General features: G+C 59.2%; 1 protein-coding gene across 1 annotated transcript; it reads left to right on the forward strand.

The window, feature by feature from the left end:
• Positions 1-7734: 7734 nt before the first annotated feature.
• On the forward strand, positions 7735-12712 carry LOC104839058 (PCTP-like protein). The gene is made up of 6 exons (XM_010579175.1): positions 7735-7899; positions 11248-11395; positions 11514-11617; positions 11735-11852; positions 12143-12195; positions 12500-12712. The coding sequence occupies exons 1-6, from the start codon at positions 7735-7737 to the stop codon at positions 12710-12712; spliced, it is 801 nt and encodes a 266-aa protein (XP_010577477.1).
• Positions 12713-14517: the final 1805 nt, after the last annotated feature.

Here is a 14517-nt window from a genome sequence, read left to right on the forward strand (position 1 = left end):
GATGGACCTCATGGTGCAGGAGGTCACCCTGGATCCTGCCCGGACCTGGACCACAGAGGAGCTGCCAGCCTGTGGCATTACCTGCTGCAGCCAGGGATGGGGCATGTACCAGGGCACGACCAGGTGGTGCCCATGACTGGAGGGGACACCAGCCCTAACCCCCAAGCTAGCAGGGCGCTTCCCTACTGCCCCCCACCCTGGCACAACCCCCGGGTAGGGGGAGACCAGCCATGCGCAGCACGTGCAGCGCGGGGGGGGCACCCATGCCCGCTCCCGACCAGCTAATTTACTGTGCTGCTGTGCACCACGCTAGCCAATAACTTTGAAATGATGTGGAGATTTGCAGCCGAACCCTCTCATAAAGAGATTTAGGAGGGTGACGAAGATAATTAACATCCTTCCCCGAGTATTGACTTGCAGCTGAAAGGGGGAAAAATAACTACATTTTTCACAGTCCTTTTAAATCACCCTGATGGCCGGCTGGGGCACTGTGCAAACAAACCCTGGCCTGGCAGCCGTGGGGCTGTGGGTACTGCAGCCCTGTCTGCCAGGCTGGGAAAAGCGTGGTAGAGCAGAGCTGGAGTTTGGGCAGCCAGGGGCTGGTGCAGGGCCCCGGGCTGGCAGCAGGCAGTGCGAAGAGGATGGAAAGCTCCAGGGCAAACAAGGCAAAGGTGACACGAGACTGGCTGCCACCTGAGCAGCCCTGAGCAGAAGGGTTAAGCTAAAACAAGCAGCGCGGGGTGGTGGGAGAGCCAGGGAAGGGGGAACATGGGGCCACAGTACAGGGACAGTGGCAGGAGGCAAGTGGGGAGCAGGATGCAGGAAGGAGGCTTAGGGAGATGGGAGTGGGGGGCTTAACGAGAAGCCTTTGAGGAGCATCAAGATACACACCAAAGCAGCTGCAGTGTGCACGCATGTGTCTGCACACATATAGAGCATGTTTGCACCACTCTGTGTGCATGCACATGTATGTGCATGGGTGAGTGGGTGCTCAGCGCCTGTGGGCTGCCCCGGCCCCCCAGCTGGTGCATTGCTGAGCTGTGGGTTGTGTGTCTTGCCAGCTGCATGTGCTACCACGCGTGTTCTGGCAAGCTGGGCACATGTGGGTGGCTGACACCCATGTCCAGACATGTCATTCCTATGTGGTCTTTGTGTCATGACAGCTTCTGTGCCACCAGTTGTGTGAAGGAGTCACGGGTGCCTGCTGGATGTCCATGCATGTAGCAGGATGCCATGAGCATGTTGCTGTTCCACAGCTGCACCCACTCATGCACCTGCCCAACATGACTCTGCATCAAGCATGCAGCGTGCTGCCATTTCTGTGCTGTGTGTCATGCGGATGAGTGTCACTGTGCAGTGTTCTGTGTAGATGTGTGATGTGGATATGTGGATGCATGTAGCTGGAGGAGCATCCTGGGGCAGGACCCTGCCCCGGCATGACCCCAGTTGTAGGACACTGAGGAGTGGCAGAGAGGTACACAGGTACTCAGGAGATATATGGAGTCACATCCCCCAAGGGGCCTTCTGGCCCATCTGCAATGGGGCAGACCTGCTGTGGGACCTGCCTCCTTAGTCTCTGCACCCCATGGAGCACATCCCATGCATTGCCCTCCACCAGGTTTCTTGAGGGCAGAACTGAGGCCAAAACTCATGACATGGGTAAGCAGGGAACCTTTACCCTTCTGTGCCCCTGTTCACTGTGCCAGCCCCTGGGAATGTGCCTGGCAGCCTCCCCCCCTGCGCACTCATGCTTTGCCATCGGTGCCACCTGAATTTGCCAGCGTGGATGATATGAACCCCCTGCCCTGCCTTTGCCTGAGGGAGATGGTGCTGCCCTCTGCCCATCACCCTGTGAAATGGTGCCAGAGATGAGACCGTGTCCTTACACTGCAGACAGGGAAAGGACCCAGCTGGGCTGGGTCCCATCCTCCAAGGGTGACTGGGGGGAGCAAGCCCCTCCATACACACTTCTCCCTGACACCAGAAGCTCCCAAAGTGGCAGAAAAAGGTCTATGCTTAAAGCATACCAGAGCTGGTGGTCCCCAGGTGCAGGGTGCCAATGCTGTCCCTGCCCTGTCCCCCCCTCTTTGAGAGGGCTTGAGGTGGCTGAGGAGGCCACTATTGATGGGCTCAGCTGTTTGGACCCTGCCAGGACCAGGAAGGATGCAATGGCAGCGCAGGGTAGGAGCAAGGAGGAAGAGGAAAGGTCCTGGGACTTCATCCCATCCTCTGCTTAATGGCAAAGTTTACAGAGTGGTCCCCTCTCTGGGCTCCTTGGCACTGAGAGGAGTGTGCCTCCAGCATGCCCGCTGTTCTGGGGACCTTTAACTGGGTCCAGTAATACCAAGTGCCCCGAGAGCCTGAAACTGGGGTGCAAATCATTCCACACCCTCAGCTTCGAGCTGGCAAGACTGGGCTGCTCCTGGGGTGCCACAAAACAGCTCAGAGCAGCAGGGGACACCAACCGGGGGGGAGAAGGGGGAGCGAAGCCACCCCCAGTGCCACACTGGGAGGGCACATGGAGGAGCAGCCAGCACCCGCCTGGCACCGGTGTGGAGGAACCCGGGTCAGAAGCAGCCCCAGCCATCACCTCCACCTCCGTGGACGGGGTGGTGGCATCAGCGTGGAGCAGGGGAACACGTCACGTCTGCGGCTGGTGGCTGCAGGGGAGCTGCGGCTGTCCCCACGGCGGGCATGGATGGCCCTGCTCCTCTCCCTGTCCCTCGGCTTGCCCCTTTCCTTGGCCTCTCCCTGTCGCTGGCCGTGTCCCTGTCGCTGTCGTCCGTGGAGCACGCGTGACACCCAGTGGGCGAGCGCCAGACTGCACACGCCGGGCGAGCCGCAGAGCCCGAAGCAGGGTCCCTGGGCACGGTGGCCCTGGCCTGGGGATGTCACCGATGCGGGGGACATTGTCCTCTTGCGGGGAATGGCGTGGCACTGCCCGAGGGAGTTGCAGCTGGGTTTTAACTTGGTTGGGTTGGATGAGCACGTGGCTGGGTGTTCTCTGCAGCCCCGAGGCTCTGGGGTCTCTCCAGGCACCCAGGGGTCCCTGCAGCTCTGAGGCTCACTGGGGCTCTGAGATCTCACCACCCCTCGTGTGAGTCCCTGCAGCCCCGTGGCTCTGGAGTCTCACTGGGGCTCTGGGACTTCACCAAGACCCTGGGGGTCCCTGCAACTTTGGGGCCCCAGGGCTCACTGCAGCCCCAGGGCTCTGGTGTCACTGGGGCTCTGGAGTCTCCCTGGGGCCGCAGGGGTCTCTGCAGCCCCAAGGCTTTGGGGTGTCACTGGGGGCCCTGTGGGTCCCTGCAGCCCTGGGACTCTAGGGTAGTCCCTGAAGTCCTGGGACTCTGGGACCACACTTGGCATGCGGGGCTCCCTGCAGGACTGGGTCTCTGGGGTCTCCCCGGGGCCCCAGGGGTGCCTGCAGCCCCGGGGTATTTCATGCCTTGCATCACTCCTGGGTCAGGATTTTGCTTTTCCCTGGCTTTCCTGCTTCCTGCTGTGTCCCTCAAAGGGAAGGCAGCCTAGCCACAGCTAGCATGACCTGATGTCTCTCAGGTGCTTAACACCTTCCTGCTCCCCTCCTGGGACGATCTTCACCTCCCAGCCACCATTTCCTAATGCTGAGTGGCAGCTGTAACTCTTCCTAACTGCTCCAGTTGGGTTTCTCCAGGCCAGGAAACTCTCAGCCCACCTTTAGCTTTTCCTCCTAACTCTCTTGTTCATTCCCCAGGAGATAAACCCTGGTGGAACAAGGATCCGAGGGGAGCCAGCACTGCAATTCACATAAAGTCAAAGCAGAACCATTTTCTGTAGGAAAAACATTTTTCATTTCAATTTGCAAAGCCTTTCAAAGTCAATTCTCGGAGGAGCAGGAGCGGTCGCTGCAGAGGGGATCGGATGCTCTTCTCCAGCTCTGGAGAGGCTGGAAGCTCATCCTGCTGAGGCATCCAAGCTCATTAATGGAGCCGTGAACACCCACATGCAAAGTCCTGCAACCCCACTCCCAGCATGTAAATCCCACATCCCGTCTCTAGAGTCTGTAAAGACACTTGGAGAGTTTAGAAATTTGACCTGGAGAATGAAAGGAGGAGGAAAGGACCAGAAACTCCTTGTTCAGTCACAGCTGGGATAGGACCTGGGTCCTCCTTACCATACCCTAACCAGGAGCCCCTGCATGCCCTGGCCCCACCAGGCTCTGGAGAGGCCCCTGCTCATGAAGCCAGTGGCCGTGGGGCATGCGGCGATCCTAGGGTCTGCTGGCATGACAGTGCCCCATGTCATCCCCCACTGCCCATGCACAGTGACAAAGTGTGGCCAAGAGCACGACCCTCCGTGCTCGCAGCAGATGGACCCATCTCAGCAGTGCCCTGGGACAGCATGCCAGAGATGGGACAATCTTGTGAAGGGCAAGCCTGTCTCCTGATGCTGCATTTCTCACTTGGGAAGGCACAGACATGGAGCACAGCTATACTGTCAGCCCAGGGAATGTAACTCTGTGCCAGCCACAGGGCCACCACAAGCTGCTGGCGTCCTGTAGCCAAAGGAAAGCTAGTGTCCAACTAAACCAGGTGTGACAAGCCACTACCAGCTGCTGGATGCTGCAGGACAGTGGGGTTATACCACTGACTCCACGGTGCAGGTTCAGCCAGCCCCAACAGCAGTGCCTGGAAGGCACCATGCAATGGGGATTCACCCAGAGCCCAGCCAGCACCCTGCTAACAGATAGTCATGCAAAATGAGCCTATAAAGTCCATCTTCCTTGGGCTCACATCTTGCTAGGGTGGCAGCTCTGATGCTTCCAGAGAAACATCCCTTATTTCCTCCCTCCCTGCTGCTGAGCTCCTGACACTTCCTCTGCAGAGGATGGGAAGGATGGGGCTGTCATAACTCGGGGACACATCACAAAATTGCTGCTGAGATTGCCACTGCCTGGCCAGAAACTCAAGGTGGCTCCAGCCACAGGAAGTTTGATAGTCAATGTTCATGAAGAGAAGTTAAACAAGAGGTGACAGAGGTGAGGTCACATTAATGTGTGCCTTTACATTTGCTACAGTCACCTTCATCTCTCTTCCTTGGGGTGTGCAGGGTCCCAGCAGCATCACCCAGATCCAGACCTTGGGTCTAAAAGAGCCAAGGGCAGTGGTAAATGGGGTTGTTTTGAGCCCTGAGTGCTTGCAAGGGCAAGTGGGTCACAGGAACCCATTTCAGCTCAGCTGGTGGCTTGCAGGGAACATATGATGGTGACCAGCAAGATCTTGGGTGGCTGCACTGTTGTCCAACTTGAACACTGACCCCAGGGGCTGCTGCAGAAGAGAAGAAAGCACCTTCCATTCAAGTTTCCAACCTGTACAACCAGGGAGAGAAATGCTCCCAACTCTCAAGTACAGAGAGAAATGTGGCCAGGCAGGGCTGGTTCCCGCTTCAATAATGCTGGGCAAGCAGTCTGCTCCTTCCCACACAGCCTGTTGGAGCTCCTCCATCCCCAGGACTGCAGTGTCCTTCCTTCTTTCACCCCATGGACACATTTTAGGGTTACAAAGCCCCCAGGCTCAGGTGCTACCTTCCCCCACACATCTACACGCAGACTCTCCAGGCTGTGTCTGGTTCTTGCAGGGGCTGGGATGACTGTCCACGCTTGCATGTGGACACACAGGTGTGCACATGTTCATACACATGCTCCTGTGTACCCCATGGGACATTACAGCAATGGCGTTAGACAGCTCTAGGCCATAAATCCGTCTGGCCTTGCTTGCTTCCTACACCACAGCCCCAAGGCCACCCCAAGGTCTTTCCTCTGCACTGTCCCCAACTAGGGATCTGCCACTCCCCGCCCACTGTGGCAGCTTTTTAACCAAGCATGGTGCTTGACAGTTCTGCCTTGCTGGCAGACAACCACGGCACCCAGAGCAACCCAAGCTGTGAAACACGCAGCCCCGTGATGAGCCAGTGTACATGGAGGAGCGGCTGCTCAGCACACTGTGCCTCAGCATGGGCTGCTGCAGGCAGCTGCAGGCAGCCTTTCTCCCCAGGCAAGACTTTGCGAGCAGCTGCAGCTCTCCAGCTTTCTCCCTGCTCTCCCTTCCATAAGTTTTTGCCCATGCCTTGATGCCCAGCTGGCAGCTGGTCTCAAGCGGGGTACCCAAGGGTCAGTACTGGGCCCATGTTCCCCATCCTCATCAGAGGGTTGGATGAGGAGGCAAGTGCATCCTTGCCTTGCAGGTGAGGCTAAACTAGGGGAAATGGTTGTGCAGCAAATAGCAGAGCCTCAGTGCAGGTGGGCCCCAAGAAACTCAAAATTTGGGTCAACAGAAAGCTTGTGGACATCAACAAGATGGGCCAGATAACCCCAGGTTTCAGCCAGGCTGGGGACTGAGGGGCTAAGCAGGGCCCCAGTAAAAAGGACCTGGGACAAGGTCCCAGACAAGGCCCTGTACAAGAGGCTGAACAAATAGGGCAAGCTGCATCTTGGGCAACATGAGGAGGAGCGTGGCCAGCAGGCTGAGAGAAGGGGTTGTCCCCTCCGTGCAGCAGCAGGGAACCCCCAGCTGGGTGCTGTGCCCAGATTGGCCCCCCAGTTCAGGGAGAGGTGGATGAGCTGGAGAAGGACCAGCAGATGCTGCTGGCAGGGCTGGGGACTGGACCTGTAAGAGGGGTGGGTTGGGATCTACTGGCATCACGCAGCTACCTGGATGGCAGATGCAAAGGCAATGGAGCCAATCTCTCTCAGTAGGGCATGAGGTATAAGAAAGGACAACAGACATCAATTGCAGCTTCAGGCTGGACAGTAGGAATTATTATTATGGTTTTTTCTGGGGAGGTGGTGCAGCTGTGGGACTTGCCACCAGGGAGGTGGGACAAGTCCATACTTCAAGGCATAGCTGGGTAAAGCCATGGGTGACCTTACCCTGTGCTGGTGGTGTTTCTGCTCCAAGCAGGAGGGGGGGTTAGAGACCCCCAGGGGTCCCTTCCTACCAGCATCACCAGGATCCTGTGAGCCCAGTGAGGGGCAACCTCCCTACATGCAAATTCTTTCCCTTCCCCACACCAGTAGCCCACCCCACAGACCCAGGACACGTTGACAGCCAAAGTCCTGTGCACTGGACCACAGCCCCATCCCAGGCACGCCAGGACCCATGCTGGCCTGCATCCCACTGATGCTGAAGCCCATCACTTCTGTCGCGCTGCTGGGAGGCCTGGCCGCTTCTCCTGGCAGGTGATCAGCTGATCCCGCCAGCGAGCTGGTGCTGCAAAGTCAGGCACAGAGATTGCCAGCCTGCTGGTGAGGGGAGAGCAGGGCCAGCAGGGACGGGGGGCTCGGGGAGCCGGGGGCAGCTCTGCCCTGAAAGCTGAGCCACCTGCACACTGCTACCTGCTGAATAATAGAGGAGCTGACAGCCAGCCGGAGAGAAATGTGATCCTGGTTAGCCAGCCGGAGAAGACATCTGAGCTCTCGGCAGCTGCGATAGCAACTGCAGGGAAGGAGCCTTCCTCCTTGCTGCTCTGTGTGGCGCAGCGTGGCTGGGGTGGCTGGAGGTCTCTGCCCATCCCAGTGTGCCTGGGCAGCTGGTGCCCACTCCGGGGGCACGGGCTCGGAGATCAGAGGATGATGTGAGCTACAGCAGGCACCCAGCAAGGCAGAGCTCAAGGGAAGAGCTGGCTTTCCCAGGAGGTGAGGCAGAAGGAGCCTGCCTGCAGCCAGTACCCGTGCCCTGGGTCCAGCAGCTCAGCCCCATGTCCAGAGGAGGGGACATGGTTTATATCCCGGATGACTCCGACTTCAGCTCCTTCAGGGATCAGTGTGAGAGCCTGGAGGGCTGGCACTGTCGCTATAACAAGGCTGGTGTGACCGTGTGGAGTCAGGGCCAGGAGGAAAGCTGCACCGTGCAGAAAATCAAGGTAAGCAGATGCCTGCAGCTGCGGGACTGCCAGCCCTTCCCTGCCCCAGCTGTGTGCTCAGCTGCTCCCAAGGGTCCCTGGGAGCACCCTGGTCCAGCTTGCCTGGGGGTGTTACTGCCACAAATGCTGGGGCTGGTGGGGTTAGTCCCCCAGAGGTGCTTCCCCAGCTGGCAAGCTGCTCTGCAGGCTCTCACCGCCTGCCCTGTGGCTTTAGCCTCTTGACCTGCCAGGATGCCTGCTGCAGTGTCCTGCCATGCATGCACATATGCGGGCTCATGTTGCAGCTACCCTTAATCCAGACACAGGCAGGAAGGCCCTGGGATTGATTACATTATGGAGATGGCCTTGCCAGGGGCCCCCGGGCATGGGACAGGCTGGTGGGATGCCTCCCTGGTGCCTCTCCCCTGGCCACACCACCCTGGGGCACATCACCTCACATCCTGCACTGGATGAGCATCCCACAGAGCCCTCGTGTGCTGTTTTGGAAGGTTTCTTGCTTGCCAGGGGCCAGATCTGGGGTGCTGCAGAGGGAGTAGTGAGGTTCAACCACCCCTCAGGTTGTTACATCTTGTTGCTCATCTATATGGCACCAGTGACACTGCCAGGTCACCCTGAGTACATCAAGAGTGGTTACAGGATGCTGGTGGCAAGGGGCATGGGAGCCCTATCACAGGGTAAGCCCTGTGTAGGAGTATCCTATGGGTCAAGGCTTGGCTCCATGGCTGGAGTCACGGGCAGGGCTTTGGCTTTTCTGGCCACTGAGGGTCAGGACTGCTGGGCAGGGATGGGACCCACCTAAGCAAGTAGGGCCAAAGCATCTTACCTATTGGACAGCCAGCCCAATAAAGAGAGCTTTCAACTAGGAGTGTCAGGGAAGGGTTACTACCACCTGAAGGGCAGGGAAGGCATGGGGATGTGGTGAGGAGGCACCTGGTGTACAGTATGATGGAGGAGGATCTTGCACCACTCTCCTGAACACAGAGTAACTGGCAGCCCATCTTGGGTGCCTGCTCACCAGCACATGCAGCTGGGGAGACACAAGGAAGAGCTGGGCACACACTGATTGCAATGCTGCCGTAGATGGAGGCCCTTCAGGGTCAAGGTGAAGAGGAGGAGCGGCGCTCTCTGCAGAGGTGTAGCTGCAATACGTGCCGCCTTGCCACCATGAGCCAGGGAAGAGCTTCTGGGCTGGGATAAGGGAGCACTTAAGCCAGTTGGACATGTGGAGGTCCACAGGACCAGACAGGATGCATGCAGGGGTGCTGAGGGGTCTGGCCAACATCTCTTTGAAAACTCCTGGTGACTGCAGGAGGTCTCTGATAACTGGGAAGAGGCAAACGTCACATCTGTCTTCCAGAAGGGCAAGAAGGATGCTCCAGGGCACTGTGGGCTGCTGTGTTACCTCCATCCCTGGGAAGGTGATGGAAAACATCCTCCTGGAAGCCATGTCCTGAAGGACAAGGGCAGTAGTAACAGCAGCAGGGACCTACCAAGGGCAAATCATGCTTGACCAGCCTGATTGCTTCCTGCAATGAGAGGACTGGCTGTGTGGGTATGGGGAGAACAGTAAAAGCCCTGTACCTTGACTTTAGTAAAGCCTTTGACAGGGTTTCCCATAGTCTCCTCATCACCACATTGGTGAGATCTGGCCTGGAGAAGTGGATGATGAGGTGGATGGAAAACCAGCTCACTACTAGGCTCATGGCGTGGTGGTCAGCAGTGCAGAGACCAGGTGGCGGCCAGTTGCTGTGTCCCACCCTGTTACTGGGATGATGGAATTGAGCACCCTCTCAGCGAGTGTGCAGACAGCACTGAGGTGTGGAGAGCATTTGAAGGGCTGGAGACAAGGCTACTGCCCAGTGTGACCTGGACAGGCTGGAGGGATGGGCTGGCAGGAACCTCGAGAAGTCCAGCTGAGTTCAAACAAGCGCAGCCCGGCAGAGGGGATGCAGTTATATCCCCTTTTGCCACCACCGAGCCCCATAGAAAGGGGATCCCAGGCAGGGTCAGGGGCATCTGAGGACCATTGCCCAGCCTGCTTCATTGCACATAATACCTCCTTGATGTGGTTTTTCCCTGCTCTGGAGAGGACCTGGGCATGGTGCAGGGGTTAGCACTGTCCAGGGAGCCTTCCTGAAACGTGGGATGGAGGATGCCACCCAGTCTGTGAGGGAGAGCTGAGCTGCACAGGCTGGGGCTTGGGAGTCAGAAGAGCCCCAGTCTTTCCATTAATGCAGGCATAACCTGGAGAGTCCCAGAGGAGCTGGACCTTTGGATTTTTTTCCACCTGAATTCACTGTGGATGGTTTGGTTTTGGGCTCTGTGCTTTCCCCATCCCAGCTGACCGCCTGCTGCACCTAGTGCTGCTGTTGCACAGCTTCTGTTCATCTGTGGCTGGAGAGGGGTGGTGGACAGGCTTTAGTGGGGGATTTTGTGGGTACAAGGCTGCGATGGTCCCACCATGATAACTTGAGCTTCCAGGAGCCCAGGAGGATCCTGAGCTCCACCTCTGGCTGGAGGCATCCTTCACCCTGCAGCAGCAGCACCTCCAGACCCAGCTGGGAGGGGGTGGCTGGGGAGGGGGAGCAGGAGAAGGGGGCTGGGTGCTCCCACACTCTCCCCCACGGCGCCCCAGGGAGTGCAGCACATCTCCAAGCCTGCCCTGGGCACAAGTCCAGCACCCAGGCCATCAGGGAAAGCTTGCCTGAGATTGATGGGACCTGCCACGTTCAGAGGGCCATCTCCAATTACACAGCGCCGAACACCTCATCAAAGATGCAAGGCCTCTAACAAGGAGCAGATGACATCTCTTTCCTCCTGGCATTGAGATGAGTGGGGCGGCCAGCTCCATCAATAATGCACTCACTGGCGCGGTCGGGCAGCTCCACAGCTCTGGTTACAGCCGGGGCCCCATCAACCTCCCTGAGTGGACCCTGTGCCCGAGAGCATCATGCCAGGGCAGGAGCATCCCTTTTCTTGGCCTGCAGCAACATGGGGGTGAGAGGACAGGGCTGGGCTCAGGGTACCAAGGCAACAGAGCCTGGACCACCAGGCAGCTCCGTCTGAGGGTAGAGGGTCCTTCTACCCCCACCGGCTTCCTGCCTTTGCACTGTGCTGCATGCCAGCAGCGGGGCCAGTGGCTCTGCCTGGGCTGTCCTGAAGCAGGGACATGCCCTGCACCACATGTGCAGAGCATCCTCCATGGCACACACACATGTGGCTTTATAGCAGCATGGGGGCATGCCACCACACACGGGAACAGCCTAAAGTCCTCGTCCCCAGGTGGGCGCAGCTCTGTGCTCTGGGGGTGGGTGCTGCTCCCCTGCCCAACTGCCCGTCTCCCCACAGACTCGCATCTCCTGCAAAGACGTCCCTGCCGAGACGCTCTACGACGTGCTGCATGACACCCGCTACCGCAAGAAATGGGACTCGAACATGATCGAGACCTATGACATCGGGCGCCTGACCGTTAACGCTGATGTGGGATACTACTCCTGTGAGCAGCCCACAGCCCCTGGGGACCCCCAGGGCCCCCCTCCCTGACCTCACAGCCCCATGCGTGGGTGTGGATCCATGGGGGCAATGGGTTGGGGTGTAACAGGGTTTGTCTGCAGGGAAATGCCCGAGCCCCCTGAAGAACCGGGATTTCGTCACCCTGCGCTCCTGGCTGCCCCTGGGCAATGACTACATGATCATCAACTACAGTGTCAAGCACCCGGTGAGCCCCTGGCCGGCCCCAGCCCTGACAGGGGTGCTGCCCACATGGGCCAGCAGACACAGGCAGGGCTGGGCAGCAGCTTGGGCATGCTCTGAGGTGCACGGCATCTCTCTGCAGAAATACCCACCCCGGAAGGATTTTGTGAGGGCTGTGTCCCTGCAGACAGGTTACCTGATCAAGGCAAATGGTGCCGGTGGCTGCATCCTCTATTATCTCACCCAGGTGGACCCTCGCGGTGAGTGCCAGCAGGAGGGGAGGGTCCAGCGTGCCTCCTCTGGGATGGGTCCCATTGTACCCCTGGAGCTCGCCCACCGTGGCTTTCCATCACCCAGAGGTCCAAAGGGCACTGGGAAGTGGGGACAACCCAGGGAAGAAAGGGGTCCCCCCCCAGGGCACAGTGTGGGGCAGGTGCCATCAGCCCGGGGGTGGGGGGGGGGCAGTCTGGCACCGGGCACTGCAGGCTCATGGTGCCTCCTCTGGGGCTGGCCCAGATTGGCTGAGTGATGGGGCTTTGGGCTCTTGCAGGGTCACTGCCAAAGTGGGTTGTGAATCGCGTCTCTCAGTTTGTGGCACCAAAGGTAAGCAGGGTGCATGGCCAGCGGTGGGATGCACAGGCATCAGGGATGAGCTGCCCCGAAGTAGCCCCCTACGTAGGGGCAGGATGGGTGCTGGGGTGACCCAGGGCTCACAGGACGGGTACTGGGTGACCCAGGGCTCGCACTGGGCATGTTGCTGGGGCCTTGTGGTCCGAGCCAGACACCCATCCCCTCCCAGCACCCCCAAAAAGCAAACAATGGGGGAACTGTGCCCAGACACCAGGGTGGCTCCAACCCCACTGGGGACTTGGGGCACCGTGGCGGGCTGGACCCACTCTGCTCACAGGCAATGAAGAAGATCTACAAGGCTGGGCTGAAGTACCCAGAGTGGAAACGCAAGCATGACCCTGGATACAAGCCCTGGGTGTACCCGGAGCAGAACACGCTGCCCAGTGTCAGCCTGGCTGAGCTCTCGGTGCAGCATGCCGACTCACTGGAGAACATCGATGAGACGGGGCTGCCCGAGGACCACCTGAGCACCAGTGACCATGAGGCCTGAGCCTTCGCTGCAGCCCTCTCACAGGGGGAACCCGTCGTGACCGGGGCTTGGCAGCCAAGGGGCATGGGTGGGAATTTGGCCCCCTGCACCCCAATAGTCACATCTGCTCTCCAACTCCTTCACCATAGACCCCCCTACCTGGGCAGCAGGGTACTGTCCCATGGGAACCTGCAGCATGGGTGCTGGAAAGAGGGAGGATGGGCACCCTTGTCCCCCCTGGGCCCATGGAGATGTGTCCATGCAGGAGGTAGAGCTGTCAGTGGGAGTGGGTGCCCCAAGGAGAGGCTGGGCAGGGCAAGAGAGGGGGAACCCTTCATGGGGTGGGTAGGAGCTTTTGTGGCACCAGGATATCCCTTTGCCACTGTAAGACCTTCTAGGGGTGTCCCTCAAAGGTCCAGTAGTGGGGGAGGGGGGCTCTTCGGGGGTCCTGCCCAGGCTTTGCAGCAGCACAGGGCTTGGACTGACACTCTCTGGCCCAAGGTCCAGCTCTGCCAGCCCTGCAATCAGGCTGGACCCACTCCAGCCAACCAAGCCCCCCCAGGTTTTGTGTGACCCTGCCCCATCTTAGGGAGCCCTCCCAGGTCCTCTCCTGGGCATCAGGCTCACCTCTGCAGGCTGGCTGGCTCTAGACCAGCTGGCTCTGGGGACCCCTTCCCCAGGTGGTGTTTGGGGGGGGCTTGTCCTGGCAGCGGGGTCTTGGGCAGCCTCTGTCCCACTCTCTCAGTGTTTGCAGCTGCTGTGGTTTCTGGCACAACAATAAAGGGGTTGGTGTGTGTGCGAGAGAGCTTCAGGCTGGCATGGGACAGCAAGGAAGCTGGCACCAAGTGCACCCTGAGGCTGTCCAGGTGCTAGGTCCTGGGTTGGATGGGAGGGCCAGTCCAGCCGTGCAGTCCCAGCACCTAGGGGTGACCCTCATCAGGGAGCAAGGTAGCTGGCATTGGGGCAGGAGAGGTGGATGCTGGGCTCCGCACACCCACACGTATACGGGTGAGCATGCGTGGGCATGGGGCAGCTTCCATGGGACAACGGGAAGTTAGTCTAGACAGACACCACTGGGAGAATATACTGATAAATGCTGGATTTTCCATCCACCCACTTGCCCCCATGCTCCAAGGCTGCCTGCGGCTGCTGGGCTCCTGCCTCAGCTGGATTTAAGCCTGATCTGTGCGAGGCCAACAGCAAACAGGGCCATCACTGCTGATGGTGCTGGAGTGCTCAGCTCCAGACCTGTCCCACCAAGGTAAAGACTAGGGAACATGGCCAGGACGTGGCAGCCGCTCTCACAGCCAGATCTCTGCCTAGGCAGTGGTGGGGGTCAACAGCCTGGCAGTACCCAGGGCTTGCAGCCTGCCCAGAGCCACCTGCCACTGTGGCTTTTGGGGCTCCTCTGACCCTCCCAGCCTCACACTCCCTGGTCACCCCAACCCCCTGTGGTCCCACCCTGAGCTGTGAGTGCTGCTGCCCTGTGCTTGCTTCCCCTCACACACCTTGCGCTTCTCCTCCCCAGTTCATCCAGCTGCCTACCCCAGCATCCCGGGAACAGATGCTCACTGTTCCCCTTTAGCCACCCTGTTAGGTCACATATGTCCCCTGTGCTGCTCCAGGGGGACATCACACACGTGTGTCACTGCAGAGAGTGCTGGGGAGGGGAAAGGAGGTCCTGGCCGTTGGGGCAGCTGGCTCCCACGCTTTGCAGCTGGGCTGGCCGCGCAAGCAGAGCAGGGGTGAGAAGCCGCCTCTGCAGGGAAAATGTGGAAAATCCAAGGGCAGTAGATGTGCAGGCTCCCCCCTCACAGCGCACAGGG

This window comes from Haliaeetus leucocephalus, unplaced genomic scaffold, assembly GCF_000737465.1.
Source record: "Haliaeetus leucocephalus isolate CR32 unplaced genomic scaffold, Haliaeetus_leucocephalus-4.0 Scaffold656, whole genome shotgun sequence".
Lineage (NCBI taxonomy): Eukaryota > Metazoa > Chordata > Aves > Accipitriformes > Accipitridae > Haliaeetus > Haliaeetus leucocephalus.

Coding starts and splice junctions, on each gene's coding strand:
- LOC104839058 (XM_010579175.1), top strand. CDS start 7,735: ATGTCCAGAGGAGGGGACATGGTTTATATCCCGGATGACTCCGACTTC. Junction 11,853..12,142: donor CACCCAGGTGGACCCTCGCG/GTGAGTGCCAGC, acceptor GGGCTCTTGCAG/GGTCACTGCCAAAGTGGGTT. Junction 12,196..12,499: donor CTCAGTTTGTGGCACCAAAG/GTAAGCAGGGTG, acceptor CTCTGCTCACAG/GCAATGAAGAAGATCTACAA.